Here is a 23,000-nt window from a genome sequence, read left to right as displayed (position 1 = left end):
GCTATCTTGTGTTTATAAGATCTTTGATATATACATATACGGGCTGAATATGATCGTTGGTTCATTTAAAAGTCATCGATATGCTACTGTATGGGATGGATTGACAAAAAAAAAATGATGACGTAACTGTATTCGTTTTCGTAAGCTTGCGAAAACTCCCTGCGACTTATTTATGTTAATTTTTTTCATGTTAAATCGCTATGTAAATAGAGCTCAAAAATTGGATCAAACACAAATCAAACATTTCAATATCAAAACAATAGTTTACATTGACCTACCTCTGCATGATTCAATATATGACAATGGAACAGCCAGTAACCCGGATTGTCTGCTTTGATCCTTAATATAGCATAGCCATTCTCGGGGACGTTCAAAGTGTCTTTCAGGACTGCTTTATCGACGGGGCGCCGTAATAGACCACCTTGAAAATGAAAAAAAAAACCCAAAAAAACGTTCCTACTAACTTTTAGATTTTGTGTTTAGGACTTAAAATACAGTTGATTGTGAATTTAAATTCAACCAATAATAATAATAATAATAATAATAATAATAATAATAATAATATAAAAAATAAAATAAAATAATAATAATAATAACTTTACATTAGAAATACAAATTCAGAGTTTTAAGCAAAATATAAATTAAAAAGATGTGTTTTGAGTAGTTGTTTGAATGTGTCGATGTTAGTTTCTTGTCAATGAATGTGTTTCAAAATCCATAATAGTAGTAATAATAATAATAATAATAATAATAATAATAATAATAAAAAACGTGTAGTCACTTCTCATCTTAACAATGAAAAGCGACGGCCAACCAAGCTAAAAATTTTAAGTTCGGTTTTGTACCGTATTCAAAACATTTTTTAGAATCATAAATATGTATTTATAACGTAATTTCTGACTACTGGAAACGTTGCTGCCACCGTGTGTTAATGTTATACCATGATATAAACTATAACACAACGTTTCGCGAATGTTAATAACATTTTGTGTTTATATGCCGGGTATTCAGCAAACATCGATGAAGAAGAGAACGTTGCATCATAAACGTTATGTTTTACCTTGCTCATCAAGTTCAATAACCTTCTGCAAATTCATCCATGTATTTCTGAAGGAAGCTACGCCCAGAACCCGGAACGAACTTCCATGCATATGTAACGCATGAGGAATAATATCACCATTCAGATTCAACATCACCAAGTCTACAACCTATAAACAAAGTAAATAGGCTTATTTTATAATTTGAGAAAATATTGCACTCTAAATATGAAACTAACAATTTTTAAATAATAGTCCAGTTTTAAATAAACATATACGTTCTGTTACTCTGTTTTGCAATGGGCTTAATGCTCGGTCCACACTATGAAAGTTTACGTGACAGACACATTCGGTTCGGTCACATGGGTGTGCAATGACATCATCATGATCTAAGCAAATCTCACCTATTTTTTCACAGTGTCGACAGAGCTTAAATCATCATTAATTGCGTTAAAATGCGCCACCGGTAAAACACGAAGTGACGTGAACTTGTGTTACAATAATCTTTAAAATCCCAACAATGAAAACGTATAGATCTTACCTTTCCAAGCTGAATTTTCAATACGTTTGTACACATGCAGTGATCCTCAACACAAGTATCATACATAGTTTTATTTCTCGTAGTATCGCATGTATCAGAAGGTCCTGGAGGATTGGTTACGAATGGCATATGCGGAGATAAAAAGACTGCATTGTTCATCGCTGGACGCCCAAAGAACTGGCCAGCGTAGGGTCCGGTTGTGAACATATCGAAGGATCGCAAAGAAATATAAAATGTCTCATCCACATTGTACCACTCAGGATCAATTGGTTCTGTAAAAATTAATAGCAGTAACACCTAAAGTCAAAGATTTATATTTTGTGCTAAACAGATATTATCTAATTTTAATTCTATATTTTTAATGGAGCAACTAATATGAGAACAAGTAGGTAGGGCCTGTATCCATTTTGTTGGTGCCAAATATTTCTGAAATGTAAATTGGTTAAAATATTTAGCACCCCACCCCCCTATTTGTTTATTTGTTTGTGTGTTTGTTTATTCATTTATTTATTCAATATCCAAGTAAAAGCAAGACAAAGCATACATTCATTGCCCGAGGGTTGCTAAAACTGCAAGTATCAATTGTCTCTCCCATACTAAACACCTTTACATAAAAGTATACATAAAACAAAAAACAATATAAAAGATTCAGATCAGCAATAAAATATTAGAATTAGAATAAATGCTAGTAAAAATAGTTTCAGTGACCGAATAGCATTGTTAAGTGCAAAAATAGTTAAAACTATAATAATAATAATAATAATAATAATAATAATAATAATAATAATAATAATAATATTTTTTCGGCAGAGTAAAAAGTATACATACAATATTCTTGCCAGGAGTAAGTAATAGGCATAACCCCAAACAGTAAACTGCTCTTACTCCATCATCAAAAACAAATACAATGACAATACAATATAAATATATACAAATAAATGAATAAATAAATAAATTAAATAAATAAAAAGTATAAAATATTTTCAAAAATCAAACACCAAAGACGTGGGCGCAATGGATTCGTCGTGCGACGGTCGTACCACGCGCGCAGTGATTGCCCGGCTTTAGTCTATTTTGTTTGCCTGTCAATCTGTCATACGTCATTGCTTGGCTTTGGTAAAAGAAAGATAATTGAGAAAAGAAAAGGAAAACAAATAATATTAGAAAGGAAAGAAAAGGGAAGTAAAACATGAGAAAACGTAAGAAGGGAAAAAATAAAAGGAAATGAAAGTCAAGAAAACATAAACGAAAAAAAAAGAAAAGGAAACAATAGAGAGGAAAATGGTAAGCTATAGAAAAAAAAAAGGAAATACACTGTAATGTAAGAAAAGAAAAGATAAGGAAACAAGAGCAAGGGAAGTGAAAGAAAAGAAAAGGAAATATACAGTAGTAAACTAATATTAGAAAGACAAAACAGTTTTCTTTCTTATTAATAAATGTAATTAAATAAATTGTTAAAGTATATAAGACCAAATATTGTTTGATTTAACTATTGTGTTGCATTTCTTGTACAGCTAAAGCATGTCAACTATTTAGATTTTCAATGACAACGACTTGTTCTGCTGACTACTTTAGAATGGTTAAGAACTTTTTTTTAATATTATTATTATTAGGCCTACCTAGAGATTCCGCTAAGTTCAAAGAAAGCATTCTTCTTGCATCCTGGTGTTGAGGAGTACCATACTCTTCATTAACAAATGAGTGACTCGAGTTGCAAACCGGAGAAAACTGACTGTTTTTATATTTCAGTAAGAACGAATAAGTGTTCGCGCATGAAGCGTTGGCAATTCCAACCATATATCCACAGTACGTTGAGGGCGCTTGGTCAGCATGTAAAACAATATCATATCTAGAATAAAAAAAATCTAAATACATTAAAGTTTATAAACCATACACTGACTAACCTGTAGCCAGCATTTTTGTTAAAACATCAATTGACATACATTTTAGAATGGTTTATGTTATAAAATCTCTGCAAAGTTTGTGAAGGAGTGTATTTCTCTACTACAAAAGTCTTGGCATTCAATAATGTAGGCCATCTTACATTTGATTGTTTTTTTTGCTGAATAAATATTTATTTGATTGATTGATTGATAACAAGTGTTATCAATAGCATTAGTAAATGATGTAGGCCTATACTGTATACAATAATAATAATGATAATATTAATAATAAATAAAAATAATAATAATGATAATAATCATCATAATTAGGTTAATATATTAAGTTTTAATCACCTTGAAGCCTTAACTAAGGGCAAATAAAGTTCATACCTTTCTCCTGGACCAATCCTTAACGAGCCTACATTTTCTGGAGCGACTTCGTAACCGTCCACATTAATAACAATAAGTCGGTGACCCGTAATATAAAACGAGGTAGTACAAGCAGCAACGAATCCACCGATTATTCGAAATCGATACCGCACGCCTTCCTGGACTTCGAATATTGTGCCTGGAGTTTTGAAAGTTTGACCATTGTCGTCAATGAATTCATGTGTACTTCCCTTTCCGTTTACAAGTATAGTAAGTGTTGGTGTTCTTGTAAATTTTGCGGGAACAGCCGTCTTCAAAGACGTATCTAATCCTCCTATATTTGACCAATCTGATAACATAATAGTGTGTTCTGGTAGATCAAAATCATACTGGTTACTATTTTGTTCTAATATTTTGGGTTTTCTAACTATAAGTGATCCAAGTAACCCGTCTGCTCTGGAGAAACCCGTATGTACATGCCACCAATGAGTTCCAGCAGGATCAGCCTTGAACTCGTACACGAACGACGATCCGCGTGCTATAGGACATTGCGTCAGGCGCGGGACGCCATCCATCCAGTTCGTATCTATTTGGTGGATCCCATGCCAGTGGATGGATAGGCCTGCAAAATTCTGAGCATTGTTGTTTACTTTTACTCTGATTATATCGTTTTCACAAACCTGTTGAGTAAAGAAATAAACATGTAATGATGAATGGTTAGGTCTATACATTTGGCAGGAAGAATGTTGAATAAAATGCCTTTGCATACCAGGCAGAAGGCCAGGGTTCGATTCCTCGAGTCAGGCTCGCATATTTTCTCATTTTGTATCTTTTACAATCTTTCTTTTACCGGAAGAATTTGACCAGTTTTTTATTTTCTTTTTTGGCCAGGCTTCTCCCTGCGGAAGTTTTATTTTCAAATGTTCATATTCTACCATTTAGCCGTTAATCTTCGACTACCATAAATAATGGTATTTTTTGAATATTTATACACTTCTAAATAGAAGGACATAGAACTGTCTCTATTAAAATAATTTCGATCGAAAACCACGTTTATTAAATTAATTCTTCTTACAATTCCGATAAACATGATATTTATGGTATAATTAAGAACACGGTATCATGTTTCAACTAATATAACTATTTGAAATATAAAAACTATCTGTAATTTTTCAATATTTATAAAACAAGAACATATTAATCATTGATCATGTTAATATGTATAATTCTTAAAAATTAAAAATAGAATAAATATAGGCATACAGGCCCTAGTCAAAGTCATTAATTTGAAAGAAAATTATCACTAAGGATGACCACTGTCTTATAAAATCCTCTTGAACAAAATCGACATTTTATGTTTTTTTTCTTTATTACAATTATATCACAAACTTCCTTCATATGCAATAGATGTACACATAAACTATCTAAAACTCTTTGCTCATGATCAGACGATTTACCGGTATGCGATATCAAAATTACCGAATAATGGTTAAATAAATGCGGAGGGAGTTTATTCCACTTCAAGGCAAGATGCAAGTTGGAATGTACCGGTATATTTAGCAGTGCCTCTATTTATTCACACGTCTTAGAAATGTCATCAATGAAGTAAAATGCGAAAGTTAATAATACATTGCTGGATTAAGGCCTGTTTATACTTCAACGATAACGATAACGATAAAAAAGCTAAAAAGCGATTTTTCATATAGAAAACAAAAGAAATAAAATAAGTTTTTACACTAGGATGATTCGATAACGATTTATCGTGTATACGATAACAAAATATTTTAACAAATCAATTCAGATGATGTCATAATCATGAAAAAAATTACGATTTTAAAGTTTTTCCATGATTATGACGGCATCTGATTTGATTTGTCAAAATATGTTGTTATCGCATAACTGATAAATCGTTATCGAATTGTTCTAGTGAGAAACTTCTCTTATTTCTTTTATTTTCTATATGAACAATTGATTTTTAGCTTTTTTATCGTTATCGTTGAAGTATAAACAGGCCTTTAGGGTTGTTTAAAAGATTTTCTATTGGTGGTCGTTACCCCGCCGATCAGCCAAAATTCGCACAGACTTTATTATTTTCTGTGTATACACACTATAATATTTTGGCTATTACAATCAATCAATTCTTTTACACAAAATATATTGTTGTGAAATAGCCATATTAACATGAAGTAGTGTGTACACTAATTATAACGTAATGCCTTGAAATAGCTCACTCTGAGCATGGGGGTGGGGGATGGGCAAGTGACCCTCATTTTACCACAACATTATTAAATTTCAGTACATACCAATACCATGTATTGAAATAACAGAAAATAGAATATAAAAACTGTACAAACTGTTTCAATGGGACCTCCACCCCCATCGTTATACCTACTTACCTATTCTGACAGTTTGGTGACCCTTCCCTCTCTCCCCTGCCCCTGAAAATGAAGTAGGTCTAGAATACATTATGACTACTGTTACTCACTTGAATTGATGGTCCTGGAAAGCTCCCATTCGCTGCTAGTACATTTCGAGAAGACCCGTCGACCGATATACAATTTTCCAAACTACAATCTTCTCTGACGAATGGACAGTTTCCACAGTGTGCTGACATACTATTTGTCCATGCAACAGTAAACTCGTACTCGCATATCCTAGGTTGTGCCGGATATTCGCATGTTCTTAAGCAACCCGAATCGTCATTTGCAGGCTGAGGCTTCTCTTTTATTTTACATTGCAAAGCAGAAATTAAACCTGCAAAAGAATTAACCATGCATCAATTTTGACAATTACCCCGACCATTGATTGAGATGATAATATATATTAAGTATAAGAATCTGATTAATTAGGGTGAAAACCCCAGTTTTTTGGCCAAAGTGGCAAACAATTATGTACAAAGGTTTTTTGAGTAGAAACTATCTAAGAGGGTTTCAAGAGCCACCAAAAAAAAAAGTTGGAAAAATTTTCCCATGGGAAAAGGAGTTATGACCTTTTATATAAAGGTCAATCTATTTTTAGTAACAAACACTGAAACGGTAGGGGTTGTCGGTTCTATCCCACATATGACCCAAAAAACAAGTGCAAGAAAACTTTTTTCGGATGTTTTCTGTAATGTCTAGAAAAAATGAATATGTACATTTTAGCCAAAAATTGCACAAGCATCAAGTGATTTTTCCAAGATGGCCGCCAAAATGGCTCCAAAAACTTTAAAATAGCCATAAATTAATTACTTTTTGTCTCGGAGTTTTTTTTTTTTTTTTTTTTTCTTAACTGAAACCAATTCAAAATTCATCTGATATTGATTAAAGAATAATTTTCAAAAATTGAATAATTCCAAAAAGTACTCCAAAATGGCTGCTATATTCATTTTTCATACCCATAACCCATTAATTAGTAGTCCTATAGTGGTGACTGCAGTGTTTACATTTTCTTGGTCATAGCATTGATCAATATCATTTAAAATATGGTTTAATAAGAGCTTAAGTAAAATATAAATAAATATCAAATTTGGAATGGTCTCTACAGTGGCATGTCTATGGAGTGTGTGAGGGGGGGGGGGCACTGTCCAAAAAAAAAAAACTTACGCCTCCTTCACATTGGAAGCAAAAAAGTCAGCTCAAGTATTTAAAATCATTGAATATCATCTTATTTAGCAACTTAACGCCCACAAAAAAAAAATCATTGAGCCACATTGCACCCTTGCGTCTCCCACATCATCCCCCTGTTACTTCTAGATACGCAACTGTCCCTATACAATTTATGCTTAAATAATACTGTACTCTGCTGAGGCTATGGCCCACTGTTATAATGAGCATTTGTATAACATTTCCTAAAATACTCCACAGAGTCTGGACCAGAGCACTCAGAAATATTAATGTGAAAAGTAGCAAAAAGAAAATCTAACAAAGAAAAATAAAAAAAAATCAACCGAGACTCGAGCCCGTGACCTTCCACAAACATGGCGACATGGCGAACGTCAGCACAACTTGACCACAATGGAATGGTGGTTTAAGCGACCAGAAGAATCTGTGGTTCTTCAGCAATGACGTGTGCCTTGCTTATTATCACATATTTTCATTTTAAATTCAATATTTGTTTATATATTCCTTAAACTCGATTTACATTCTTTTTATTGCATGGTATATTATGACCTAGAAAATAAGAAATTTCCACAGCAAATCCCAATTAAGTGCCACTTGTTACTGAATAATAGCTATGCAAAATGTATGTCGGCCATCTTTGGACGCCAATTTTAAATTATTATAAAAATTTAAGATTTAATGAGCCATAAAACACTTTGTTGAGAGAAAAAAGCAGGAACTTCAAAAGGAATGTACATAATTCATCGCTTTTTTAAGGTATGGGCCAATTTGTTGCAATGACCTTTGACCTTTGACCGTTTCTGACATCATTAATGATATGTTTGCGTAACGCTTGATAAAAAAAAATGTAGTGGTAATGAACAATGATATTTTATACTTAAAAATGCATGTATTACGGGTTTAGGATAAGATATGGCTATCTATTCTACTCCCCACCACCTTGTTGCTATATATATAGAATTACCCTTTTTAGGTAGAAGGTCATAAAAAAAAATTTTTCCATGCCCGAAATCCATCCAACTGTTTTTGGTGGTATTCCAAGTCGATATCAACAGTTTCCAACAAAAGTCGCTTTGTAAATAATTTTTTGCCACTTAGGTGCTCCGTCTGCCTAACTAGATATCCAAAATAAATAATTCGAATTTGTGAACACTAAAAATATATATTAAACTGAAGTATAGTAAAATCATTTCTTACCATGTTTTACAAAAATCAGCAACAACGTACACGTCCAAAACTTCACCATTCTGTATATTGCCAAACCGACGAATGACTATTGAGTACTGGTTACATTTTTATTTAGAGATTATGAGCTCAGCCGGACAGTTTATCCGGCACAATGTACTGGTAGCTAAGACAAGCTTTTACCAGTAAATCTCTGATAAAACTTGCTACCAGCAAATTAATATAGGGTTTATAGAGTCATACGGATTGCCTTTCAACAATAAAATAGTAAATAAAACAATAAATAGTTAAGATTCCATTTCCTGTGACGGGGCAAATAATTATAGGCTTTAAAACGTAAATAAATCAACTCTCAAAAAATATATATAACATTGAAATGATAGAGAGAACAAAGCAGTAGGCTATATAATAATATAACGAAATAGTTAAAGATTCTATTTCCAATGACTAATGAAGCTCCTACACTATCAAATTTCTTCAAAAAATCGCCACATAAAGTTGTGATAGAATAATATCAGAATACAGTACATCAAACTGCATCAAATAATGTGATGTACATTGATAAAAAACTGAATTATCAAATCCGATTGGTTTGTGTGATTTGTAGTGTTTGCTTATTGGTCAAAAGGTGTTTTCTAAAAAAAAATTGACAACTTTTTTGATACAATTTGAAATTATGTGATATGACGTCATTGTGCCCATATATGCGCATGCCCATCACATTTGTTGTCACATAAGATTTGATATTGTTGACAGAGCATTAGTTTGACCTAAATACAATCAATGTATCCGTGTTATTTTATACAGAACTTATAACTGGCCAGAAAGTACGGTATTAATGCAAATGAATGTCTTTTTGCCTGTGTACATAACTGACTGATAACTTATTGGTACAAGGCCTATACACCTACCTGCCCTTGATGTTTTTCATCAACATGTAAAATATATGGCTTACATTTTTATGCATTATGTCAATGAATAATTTTGTTTAGTTTTTGGTGTTTTGAATGATAATATTGTAAATATTTTTCTTGAATTTGTATTGTACACTGTTGTGGTTTAAATTTGATGATTGTATGCGCTCTGGGGCCGGCTTGCTGGCGTAGAGCGCTTTATAAATGTCACTTATTATTATTATTATTATTATTATTAATAATTAAGTATGTTGTATACACTTCAAGGAATTAAATTTTGCTGCAATGTATTCTGGATTATAGGCCTATATCAGAAATGCTGTGTACCTTGTGAACATAGACTGTAAACAAATTGGAAACTGATGGTTTGTTTACATCGCGAGACTATGAGGCGACAAATGTACTTTCATTATTTAACAAAATTATATACATATAGTTCATTATTTAATATATAATTCAAAATTTGTTCGTTATATACAATTAGTTTTGTTTCCAACAATTACATAGGCCTATAAATAATTGGTGAAGCGATTTTCGTTTTATAAATAATACGATATTAAAACAATTATTTATAAATAATGAGTAAAATCATTATTTATACTGTATATAATGACTTTCGGCACTTCAATTATTTATAAATAATGTTTTGCTACTTTAAATTATTTATATATAATGAAAATCGTTCCGTTTATATATATATATTTGTTGGAGGCAAAACTTATTATATGTATATAATGAAAAAATATTTAATTATATATTAAATAATGAATTATATGTATATAAGTACCTTTGGCGCCTTGAGGCGCCAAATGTACTTATATGTATATAATTTAGTTAAATGGAAGTACATTTGGCGACTTAAGGCGCCAAATGTACTTATATGTATATAAGTACTTATAATGTATATACTTATATATATATATATATATATACAGTACCGGTATATATATATATAATTTTGTTAAGGCGCAAAATGCACTTATATGTATATAATTTCTTATATGTAAATAATGAAATGTACTATCACATTATACACACAATGGTTGTGAAACAATTATATATTTATATATATAATGGTTGTAAATCCATTATATATAGGCCTAATGGTTTTTCACCAATTATATATACACTGTATATGATGATTTTGGTATTAAATAATTGTATGTGAAACCAGTATTTATATAAAATGATGTACATGCATTATATATATATAATTATTTTTCTTTAACAATATATAAATAATTGGATGAACGATTTTCCTTATTTATAAATAATATGATGTTAAAATAATTATTTATTGTATATGTACAGAATTTAGTTAAATAATGAAAGTACATTTGGCGACTTAAGGCACCAAATGTACTTATATGTATATAAGTACTTATATGTATATACTTATATATACAGTATATATATATAATTTTGTTAAGGCGCAAAATGTACTTATATATATATAATTTCGTTAAATAATGAAATGTACTATCACATTATACACACAATGGTTGTGAAACAATTATATATATATATATATATATATATATATATATAATATAAATCATCAAAGGTACATATACAGTGTTAAATAAGGACATGATGGAACATCGTAGGCTATAAGGACATGATGGAACATCATAGGCTACCCTGTAGCTTTCTAACGAATAAAGTCCTATGAAAAATCATTGTGTAATAAAATGCCTCCGACGGGTTTCGAACCTCTCGCTGACAAGGCGAGCGTCATAACCACTAGACCACGAAGGCTTAATGGTTGAACAGGTCCAAATACCCATCGGGACCGGGAACATTGTATTACACAATGCTATGCCTCAAGAGGGCGTTCGGCCAGATAAATCTGGAAATACGGCTAGAAATACTGTCGTATATTATATATGATATTGAAGGAACGCCGTTAACACTGTTGAATAAATGTTTATTATTTATAAAGTTAAAAAGCAAATGGGGAAAACCCATAAAAAAGCAAACTGCCACATAATGCAATACTATTTAAAATTAAAACGGAACAGTAGAGAAAATCCGATCAGAATGACAAAATAAACTAAGCATCCACTGGAAGGAATCCCAATATCTGCAGACGGATCCGTTTCGGCCTTCCAGGCCTCATCAGTGCAGCTAGGGTATAGACATAAACGAAACGTTCGACCAGCTTAGGTAGGGATACACTATATGATGATTTCGGCATTAAATAATTGTATGTGAAACCATTATTTATATAAAATGATGTACATGCATTATATACATATAATTAGTTTTCTTCGAACAATTATATATAAATAATTGGAGGAACGATTTTTCTTATTTATAAATAATATGATGTTAAAATAATTATTTATAATGACTTTGAGTAAAATCATTATTTATATATACCGGTAATGACTATCGTTTTCGTTCCGTAACATTTATTTCAAAACTACCAAACTTGAGTATACATACTTAGATTATAGATAAAACAAAACTTATCAGTTTGGTTTGGTAAGGCTCCAATGGATAGTAGGTTTTTCAAGAAAACGTACCGGGTACATTCACGACGTGCATATTGCTCCAGTGAGTCGTCGCCGGCTGAGGTACTTTTTAGGCCTAAGTCAAGAACATTATTCATTGCAAATGCTATCGCAGCATGAACAAAAAAAGAATCCCCAATTCGTTGCAAGAGTATTATTTTACAATGGATGTAATGTAGTTATTGCCGAGGATAAGGATCATCATTTGACAACAAATATTTTTATGTACGGCATTAGGATGTACAATAGGCCAACCATGCCAGGCCGGTTTCTGGACAAAACGGCAAAAAATCAAAACGGTAATGACCAAAACGCTATCTAAATCTGAGACACATTTTCCCCTCGACGAAGACGAAATAACTACGTTGCAGCTTTCTGTAACTCAAATTTCTGCATTGTAGGAGTCCTCAATGACATTTGGTAAACGGAATTTTGCATTCCAAGGTCTTGCTTTCAAGACTTTGGTTTTGACAAAGTGAAATCGACAAATGCATGCTACGTGGTACTGCCACAAGCGTTTTGATAATCCAGAATTAACTGGGGACATATTATTTAATTAATATGACAAAGGGGGAAAGATAATTGGTTAAATAGACCTGTAGACCTTTTCGCTAAGCCCGCGTGCGTTCGTGGGACAACTCGTACATGTAAGTGTTGTGAGACGTGTGCGTATTCCTGGCCCTTTTTCTGATTGGTCAGTTAAAGTTTGATTGACACTCCAGAAAGGTATTCACACTTTGAGTCACTCCCTCCCCTGAAAGCGTACACAATAGGGAGCTTTCGATTTGTGCGACGACGCGACGCTAGAACGGAATCACTCATGCGCGACCGTCCTACCTGGCGTCCTACGTTCTCTGCATACATAGATTTGACCAAATTGCGTTCCAGAATCTACTCGACGAGAGGTGACCTTTACGTTCTTGCATGCGCAGATGACTTTTAGTGACGTCATGCTGTCGTCGTCGTGCAATCGAAAGCTTCTTAATAAAGTGATGACGGGTTGTCATTTTATCTTTTCATGAAGGAATAAACCATATACTAAAACATTTTATATTTGACATTGTTATTGACAATTCAAGTATACTGTCAGACAGGAACAAGTAAACAGAATGTTTTGCATTGTTATGGAAACTAACCAGGATCAGTTGACAATTAGAAATAGTTATGTCACAACAATGAAATAAATTTCGGCAATTAACGAGGCCATACATGCACGCAATAAACAAGATACAAAAAAGTGCGGGTTATAGGCCTACGTAATTTCTTATTAACTACAATAAAGTTCTATTGGATAGGTTATGCTATTAACTATTATCCTATTAATATGATCAAACTACGGTATGTATCATAGTATCTGAAACTTTAGTCTATAATTATTTTTTAAATACCCAGTCAAACTCAACGTCGCGAACACGATAAACTATTTGTAAACACATAAAGTATACGCATTAACATTTCTGTCGGAGTTTTAGTTCAGAATGACTTTATGAGTTGTTATCCGTGGCGGACCTTCTCCACGGGCGTAGCCCAATAAGCCGTGCAATGCCGCGAGCGAGTGTAGTTGATGTAGTAGTTGTTTGGTATGGTGCCTCTAGTTGATTGTCTTGTGGAACTTTACTAGTTGTTGCATCTGTTCGCTTACTATTACTTGCGCTGTCCGATGAAATAGAACCCTCGTCCTGCACGTCAAATCAATAATTATCGAATAAAAAAGAGCGAAGCATGCACAAACACGCACAAAGGCTTGATAAAAATGAGGAGGGTGAAGATGATGATGATAATGATAATGACGATGATGATAATGGTGATGATTATAATGATGAAGGATGATGATGATAGTATTTTGTGTTATACCAAACAAAATTTACATTAAGTCGCATATTCTAAAGCCGGGCACTCACTGCGTGGTACGACCGTCGCACGACGAATTCAACTCCGTCTGATTGTCGGTAGGTAGCAGTCTGAACGGATCGTCATTAAAAAAGATCAGATACGTGCGCGTCGTCGCGTTCGCGTCGGCGAACGACCGTCGTGTACAGTGAGTGGCCGATTTAATAATCATTAGAGAATCAGAAAATGCTTTTCCTACCGCTATCAGTCGTATGTAAGCCTATATATTTGATATGTGCACGAACCTCTGAAACTGTCGGTAACTCCGCTAATCCCCTACCACGTGAAGTCAGTCCTGTTCGGAATAAGATAATAGTGTGACGTTTAATTTTTCCAGTATAATAGATGACAATGAGAAACACATACGTCATGTCAAAGTACATACCGGGTGCTAAAATAAGCATAGGAGCTAGCGTGTCAACACTCTCGTCCTCCTCTTCACTCGAGCTTAGATTTTGAGGAGCTTGTACTATGTCTCCTGGGCTTGTTGCCCCTCCCCGCTGTCCTCCGACTAGTGTTTTATCCGGTATAGTTCCTTGACCCTGTAAAGAAATCAATCAGGCAATCATCAATTTATTCCACATCTTCCTTTTTTCATTACAAAAGTTACGGTACAAGTTGGTAGAAAAGGAAAAACCACGACAAGCAAAGCTTTCTACAGTGGGTCCCTCTTAAATATATTAAATATATATTTTTAACACGTAGAAAAGACTGATGAATAAATAAATAAATATAAAAAAAAGATATTACTAATAATAAAAATAATCAAAAAAATAATCAAAAACATCGAAAAAATGAAGGAAATCATAATATAATATAAGTATCCATTCAATAAGAAGGGCTTATATATACAATATGAATAGAGTTAATAAGAAATATATGGTAGGCCATAATACCGGTACTGTTTATAAGTCAATCGTGACGTCATCACTGCAACTCCCAATGTTACCGTATTTGCCTATTCCCCATCGTTCACTAATTTTTCAATTAGTGGACGCTTGTCTTGATTTTTTATAGGTTCGTGTACGTAAAAATCGAATACATCGTGCACCACCGCGATGAAAATTGAATTGTAATTTTTACTTTCGTAAAGCAAGCTTAATTTGAACCCGAAGAAAGTTCAAATTCAATATTAAATATGAACAATTAAGGAATTCATTATTGAATCAATGACCCTCATAAACATAACAAACTGGACGTTTAATAGGAATAGGCCTATTCTAGACCTCTTTTAAAGACTCAAGGAACAAATTTAGATCCTCCTACTAGACTACTACTAGGCCGTTTATGAAATCATCGCACGATTTTACCTGTCTGCATGCGCCGACCAAAAAGTACGTCAGTGACTGTATTCTCTCTCGAATGCTAAAATGTTTATTTCTTTGACGAAAGTCTATCAAAATAGCATTACAATCAAGTTCTTTCTAACACAATAGTTATTCATCGTATCCGTACTGTACTGCTGATGTGTAGTTAATTAAACGCGTACCGCAGGAGCAAAAATCAGCATACGTACAGCTAAATGTAAATACACATGTATACTCATCATATCACTATAGCAACCGATGACTGCTACAACAAGTTAGTTATAAAAAACTAAAATTAAAAGACGGCGATTGACTTATAAAGCAATTAGTAGAGCATGCATCGTACACTAAATGGAAAATTATTATACTTAGGTTAGATTTAATGCATTCAAAAATTTCAAGCATTAAATCTAACCTTCGTATAATAATTTTCCTATAGTGTATTATGCGGAGCTCTACTAATTGCTTAATAGGTCTATTATTGCAATAATTGATTTCGTAATAAAAGGTGGATACCAAGAAGAAGGCCTTTATTCCTTTTTTTTTTTACCCTTCTGGTTACCGATTCACAAGAGTGTAGAATAAAATGAATGCTCTGCGTCAGCAGACACTCGTACGACCGTCGTCGGCTGATGATTCCATTACCTGGAACGATTGACGTACGACGCAATGCCGTCTGCTAGTTGTCAGTACAACCTAAGCACACATTCCGTCGTATGACGGTCGCACGACGGTCAACCGACGAATCTATCTCCGATGAGCACTTGACAACGCGACGCTGTCTGCAGACTGCACGGATTTTCATGAAAAACGTCCGTTGCGCGCACCTCGCCGTTCTTCTTAAAACGGAACTGAAATATACTTTCTAAAAAATATAAATTACCTCGACTGTTTGGTGGTCATCAATGTGACTGAGTACAAGTTTCTCGAGAAAATTCTTGCGTTGTTGACGTCCACGAAGCTGGGAGAAATTAGACTGCAGACGATTCATCCTAGTCAGTATTGGAAGGTTGTTATTATCTTCTTCATGATAATTATCACCATCATCAATTCGTCATCATCATCATCATCATCATCATCATCATCTATCATCATAATTATCATAATCACCACCACCATATTCTTCATTATCAACATCATCATCTTCATTATTATTATTATTATTATTATTATTATTATTATTATTATTATTATTATTATTATTATTATTATTTACAGTGTAGAGCGCAAGGCATTTCTAACACCAGAATAAAAATTATAATCACTGACCAATTATATTAAATACTTTGGAATAGAGAAAAATAAACCAGTGCATTAATACTCGTACAAGACGCACCGATGTGCTGTTTTTTCTGTATTATAATGGTTATTATAATTATTATTAATTACATTTAAATGCATGTACACCTTGTGTGAATAACATTGTTCTGACCTTCTTCTAAGAATTCTGTGTAACAAACTAGATTCACCAACAATTTCAACATCATCGAACATGTTTATATCCGGTAAGTTTGATTCTGGAAAGTAATAATTTAAACAAAAAACAATTTTGTAAAACGAATTGTGTGCATTAAGAAATTACTATTCTGTACTATACTAATGCAAATTGATGACGTGTAAAAATACCCGCACCATTTTCAAGATCAAAGCCTCCAATATTAGCCTTCTCGGTGAAGTTTATAATCTCAGGATGTCTCACTGGCATCGGAGTAATAACATTGCTTAAAAAAACAAGATAACAAATTAGCAGTGCTTAGGCCTATCTCATAAACGATTACTTTTATGCCTACGCGTCATAAATCCACTGTAAATGTGGCGTTCTTAGGTTAATTTATGACTTAATCTACCAACGTCCGCCTATGTATAGGCCTAAATGAATAGTTGGAAAAAATGCCGCATTTATTCGAATAAGATTAAACATCCCCCCCCCTCCAGAGACTCATTTGGAATAAATCCTCCCACGAATAAACGCCTAAGGGAGTAAATTTATCCTCAAATAAACGCTCCCCACCCCCACCACCTAAATGACTGTACAAATCATTCTTAATGCATTCTATTAATTCTATTCCAGTAGATTTGTTCTAATCTGGTTGGGATCAGTAAATCTTATCATCACGCAATAACACATTTTGTAATTATGTGCTGTAGTTCTACATTTACAGCGAAATTTAGGGGGCGTTTATTTAGGATATATACCTACGTATCTATTTTACAACCAAATAAATAAATAAACGCCTCCTTTTGCTCCCTGGAATAACGCCTCCCTGGAATAAACGTCCACTCTAAAACCCTTCCCAACAATTTCGAATAAATACGGTAATGTATTTTAGTACTAGGCCTACATAAGTTTTATCTTTGGTATTTAGGCCTATTTATATGTAAATTATATAGACAGACAATATTTTTTTAAACCGAGCGTAAACTTTCAAAATTACGCGTTATATATTTTCGGTATTTCCTACACTTAATCCTATCATTATATATCTAAATTATGTGGACCGATAATAATTTTTCAAACTGGGAAAAAATAAAATAATTATACCTTTTGACTTGCTTTCGGTGGTCAGGTGGCTCGACCCGGAAAAACAACGAATGGCTAACAATATCGCTAACTTTTTTCTGCCGGTTCTCAAGTTGGTGAGAAAATCCGAATCCAAATATACCATAGGCAAAGCAAAGCTCCAAATCAAGTTTGGCAACAATCTAAAAATGGCATTTGTAAATATTTTTTGGAGATTGGATTGGATTTCTTCGGTGTAAACACCAAGGAAAACCCACGAAAGTCTAGAAAAGACTTATTTCCAGTGGGGAAAGTGTCAGGCATTACCGATATATTTCTACACTATAGCGCCTATGTTTTAATTTCAGAATGACTGTATGTCTCTAATTAAATTGAACTGATTATTGAATAAGTTACGTAGACCTGTTGCTAGAATAATTGCTGAAAACGTTCCGTTTTATTTATGTTAAATATGGCAGGCGATTTCACTTAGCCTACCTGATTTTTGTATCTGATATCATATGTGTTAGCCAGGTAAAGACTCTGCAAATAAAATGATAAGGACACATAATAATTCTCAGAAAAAGATGTTAATTACAGGTTACTCGTTCATGCCAAGATTATATAAATCTACAAACGTTACCATTATTACGTTTTTTAATTTATAATTTATGATAATATTCATTATTATTCTATACATTTATTCATACCTTGATGATGTCATATAAGTGAATGTCTTTATGACCAACAATGCGATGCACTCGCGAGTTTTCTACTAAGACAAGATCAAAACGAACGTCATTCTTTACGTCACTTCTTTTCCTAGAAATCTGAGTAATTATGAGTGTGCAATGTCAAATTAATATGCAAATTGAATATGTCTATCAAGTTTGATGAGCTGAGGATATGATCATAATTACAGTATAGATAATAACCGTCACACAAACACACTTACATCAAAGATGGTTTAGAGTGTCTGCCTTTACATGTAGGTCTACCAGGAATTATTTAAATATCTTATCAGAGATCCTGTCTTGTCGTTTTAAATGCTTAAAGCCGGTTTTCCACTAGGCGAATTTATTCACTCGAATAGCAAATTTGTACCTATACGCCTGCGCATTTGAGAATCTCGTGATGAAAACGTGCTGCTGGTGGAAAACCAGCTTAAAGATGAAGATCGATCTCGGTTTTACGTAATGTACCGTAACTGTTACAAAAAGTAAATATATATATTTCTTGGAGAAAAGCAGAATAAATAAATAAATAAATAAATAAATGATTGAATGAAATGAATGAATGAATGAATGAATGAATGAATATATGAATAAATGAATATATGAATAAATAAATAAATAAATATAACCTACGGTCAAAGAAACGTGCTTGGTATCATCAAAGACGATTGTACCGTCCATAGGAATGTGTTTGCCAGTGATTTTTATGAAATTTCCTGCACGAAAACGAATGTATAATTCTGGATCTACTGTGCCGATTACTTTTGCAAAGGTTAAGGATGACATTCTGGAACAATTTAAAAGATATCATATCATATTCATAATCAGAAATTGTATTTACCGACTATTTGTATATCGAAACACCAATCAGGGGCGGATCCAGAGATGTCCGGGGTGGGGGGGGATGGGTGGGTAGAAGGGGGAAGAAATTGAGGCCAATCGAGATAACAATACGCTAGGGGTCTGGGAGATTTCTGTGTTCAGATGCCCGAAAATAACCTCGGAGGCATTTTGGGCGATCAATTTTTTCTTTTTCTTTCTTTATTTTTTTTAAATTTTTTTCACTTTCCAGAAAAAGGGGGTGGGGCTGGGGCCGGGGTTCCCCTCCCCTAAATCCGCCCCTGCCAATGATTAAGAATGACCAAAGCAAACAAATTGGACTTTAGTCAGAGAGAAGCATGGAGTTGTTTGTGGAAGATTATAATTTATACAAATCAAATCAACATTACCATCAACACCATCATCGTCTTAAAATAAAGTCAGTACGGCTTTTAGTACGGAGACCTATGCGATCTCATCTGAAATATAAATATATACAGTACAAGGATACATTGGTCATTTATGTTGCGAAGCTGTTTCATATGTACACTAAGGACACCACTCTGAAACGAAAAATATTTAATAGTTTAAAGACAAAATATCATTGAATTTGCCTATAAAAGACCTGTTTATACTTGCAACGATAACGATGAAAAGCTAAAAAGTGTAAACGATAAATTTGTCAAAAAATATCTTGACAAATAAATTCCAATGACATCATAATCATGGAAAAACGATAAAATCGTTGTTACTACCACGATTTTATCGTTTTGCCATGATTATGACGTCATTTGAATTGATTAGTGAAATTATGTTTTATTGTAGGCCTATACACGATAAGTCGTTATCAAATCGTCCTAGTGTAATAACTTCGCTTATTTCTTTAATTTTCTCTGAACAATTACTTTTTAGCTTTTTATCATTATCGTATAGTTGCAAATATAAACATGCCTTTAGTCTGCATATTTCCTTACAAAATAAACATAATGCCTTTTTGTCAAAGAAAAATGCTTGGTGTAATCAAACACGATTGTACCGGCAGTAGGAATGTGTTAACTGGTGATATTGATGAAATTTCCAACACGAACACGAATGTACAATTCTGGATTTTACTGTGCCGTCATTCTGAAACAGTTCCAAATCATATTCATAATCAATAATTTTATTTAGGAACTATAGCATATCTTACACCAATGATCATGATTGACAAACTAAGGGAACTTTGGCCAGAGAAGCATGACGTTATTTTTGAGTAAAGAAAAATTATCTGCCTATTTCCTTGCAAAATGAAACATAATGGCTTCATTGGCAAACGTAACTAACGCCCATTTTAAATATGAAATTGCTAATTTCAAATAATTCCAGTCAGTCCAATCCAATCAATTATCAGAACCCACAACCAGTAGAGTGGCATTGACCATTGATCAATAGTAGGCCTACTTATGTATAATAACTATGCCTAACGTAGGGTTAGACCCAGGGTAGGCTTAGACATACACAGGCCTAGGCATATTACAATTTAAAAATAACCATCAAAATGAGATTATAGGCCTAGGCCTATCCCAACTATAAAAAAAAGGATAGGATAGCCTATGCCTAGGCCTATGTCAGGTAGGTTTATATAGGGCCTAGATATAGCTAAACAAATATCATAATTAAGCCTAGGCCCTAGGCTTATGTCTAGGCCTATTTTCGGAGAATGTTGTAATTATCTTAACACTGTTTTGGGTGGTTTCTTTAAGTAAAGGACTATTTACCGGTGGTGCGGTTATATAATGCGCTTTGTCCTTGTTAAAGAAATCTTCTTCCACCACGTCGTCCAGTTTATGAATATGAATTGCAGACATAACTTCCTGGATTAATATAACAATAATCGAAACCTTGGCAAAGGCCTAGCCTAATGTTGTAGCATGGAGGTATTAATAGTAAAATAGTGTAATGAAATACGAACAGTAGATCAAATGCCGGTAGAGTTCGTACAAAATAAAATATGGTACGCTTGAATGCACGCGTAGAACTCATCGTATTCGGTTGCGCAACTTTGATACGCGCAAACTTAAAGCTACGTTCACATCAAGCCCGGATCCGGACCGGAGCGAGCCCGGACACTACGTTTTTTTTAACACTGCGTTCACATCGCGCACGGAACATGGTTGTTCGGCTTAGTACGTATGTATGCGTTCGATTGGTTCGAACCAACCAATCTTGTTGCTGATTGGTCCAAGAAAAAGAACGTACGATTTCAGGATAGAAATGGCACTCAGATCCATCGGTCCGGATCCGGAGTCCGGATTGGAAATCGTACGAATTTGATGTGAAGGTCCTATTCTTTACCACTGAACCCATTTTTCACGATTTTTTATCCGGACTCCGGACCGAAATCCGGGCTTGATGTGAACGTAGCTTTAGGCACAGAAAATGGTTCTGTATATAATAATTGGTAACAGTAGGGATTTTTCGAAATCACGACGACAACGCGACGACGAACGCATGCGACAGCGCCAAACCAACGGATCGCTTTAATGAGGATCCGCTCAGACTGCCTCTGACAATCAGCAGACGGCGTTGCAGATGTGGATTCGTCGTCGACGCAGCGAGTGCCCGGCTTTAGAGACCTATGCAAATTAGATTTTTAGGCTGTTGAGATCGGTCGACTTGAATGGGGGAACGGTACATTTCGATTGGCTACGTGAGTGTGAAGGTATATGGATGATGTCATACCAAAACATTAATATGGAAAGAAAGCAACAAAACGAAAGTTTACTTGCACTTGACATTATTTTCTCGTTATATTGAAATTACAGCTCAAACATTAAATTAACTGTACAAAAGGCCTAGGCTGGACCTACAACAAAGTAAGCAAAATATTTGATTGTCAATTTCATGTTTGGTTTTTCGTGATTTAAAAACATTACTAAGTTCCAATACCTCAAAATTAGCAAATAAAAAATAGATCTATGCTTATCAAGAAAGTTTATGATTAGGCACAAAAAAAAAACACATTTTTATAGATTATAAAATATTGCTATATGGGATAGTGCTCGAAATATTTCAACAAATAAATTTATTGTAGGGTCTATACAAAGTCAACGTATACGTAGGCCGGCCGGCCCCTTTTCACTTGCTACTTTTACTACAAAAATTAACGGTCTTCAAAAACAAAAGGAAAGCTGGTATTACACGTCCGTTATTTGACTGAGAACATTTTTTCATTCAAATTTGTAATTGTAAGTTAATAACTTACATAAATATAAAAATTAGGTAATTTAAATATGTAATTGAATTTTACATTTTTTCAGCTCTTCAATTGCATTGACAGACGCATATTTAATTTGTTTTTCGAGGTTAATTTTGCAAACTAAAGAGGGGGCTTTAATTCGAGATGGGCTTCATCTCGAGATTAAGCCCATCTGAGCTTCAATTCTGGTTTTACGGTATGCAAATTATGACGTGTAACGTTTCCGTCGTGACTTCGAAAAGTCCCTACCCTGAAAGAGGTCCATTTCTTTTAAGAAATAATGTCTATTGTCTATATTGTCTATTGTCTATACTCTTAGACACTTTAAACCTTATATTTTCCCATTCACAATTGTATACCTTAAGGACAAAGAAAATCATGATAAACCTTAACGTCTACAATAAATTATGTAAAAGGGCAAGAAGGGACTTCTATATATCCGGATTATCAAAATGCCATGGGGAC

General features: G+C 33.6%; 2 protein-coding genes across 3 annotated transcripts; both read right to left on the bottom strand.

The window, feature by feature from the left end:
- Positions 1 to 229: 229 nt before the first annotated feature.
- LOC117122666 (laccase-2-like) lies at positions 230 to 8,785 on the bottom strand. The gene is made up of 7 exons (XM_033268349.1): positions 8,630 to 8,785; positions 6,316 to 6,584; positions 3,852 to 4,510; positions 3,198 to 3,427; positions 1,579 to 1,850; positions 1,061 to 1,208; positions 230 to 421 (listed from the first exon to the last, which is right to left on the bottom strand). The coding sequence occupies exons 1-7, from the start codon at positions 8,676 to 8,678 to the stop codon at positions 252 to 254; spliced, it is 1,797 nt and encodes a 598-aa protein (XP_033124240.1). The 5' UTR covers positions 8,679 to 8,785; the 3' UTR covers positions 230 to 251.
- Positions 8,786 to 13,029: 4,244 nt separating this feature from the next.
- On the bottom strand, positions 13,030 to 21,155 carry LOC117122668 (C2 calcium-dependent domain-containing protein 6-like). Of its 2 annotated transcripts, XM_033268353.1 has the most exons (12): positions 21,055 to 21,155; positions 19,809 to 19,860; positions 19,112 to 19,239; positions 18,455 to 18,574; positions 18,243 to 18,287; positions 17,787 to 17,947; positions 16,877 to 16,965; positions 16,677 to 16,761; positions 16,128 to 16,236; positions 14,323 to 14,479; positions 14,183 to 14,232; positions 13,030 to 13,726 (listed from the first exon to the last, which is right to left on the bottom strand). In XM_033268353.1, the coding sequence occupies exons 1-12, from the start codon at positions 21,142 to 21,144 to the stop codon at positions 13,532 to 13,534; spliced, it is 1,281 nt and encodes a 426-aa protein (XP_033124244.1). In that variant the 5' UTR covers positions 21,145 to 21,155; the 3' UTR covers positions 13,030 to 13,531. The 2 variants fall into 2 exon arrangements, with proteins under 2 accessions (XP_033124244.1, XP_033124245.1); XM_033268354.1 differs by lacking the exons at positions 19,112 to 19,239; positions 19,809 to 19,860; positions 21,055 to 21,155 and adding an exon at positions 19,708 to 19,789.
- Between the last annotated feature and the right edge of the window lie 1,845 nt (positions 21,156 to 23,000).

The sequence above is a fragment of the Anneissia japonica genome, unplaced genomic scaffold (assembly GCF_011630105.1).
Source record: "Anneissia japonica isolate Jap-2015-1 unplaced genomic scaffold, ASM1163010v1 scaffold287945_len1679841_cov205, whole genome shotgun sequence".
Classification (NCBI taxonomy): Eukaryota; Metazoa; Echinodermata; class Crinoidea; order Comatulida; family Comatulidae; genus Anneissia; species Anneissia japonica.
This window is presented reverse-complemented; position numbering and strand designations above follow the sequence as displayed.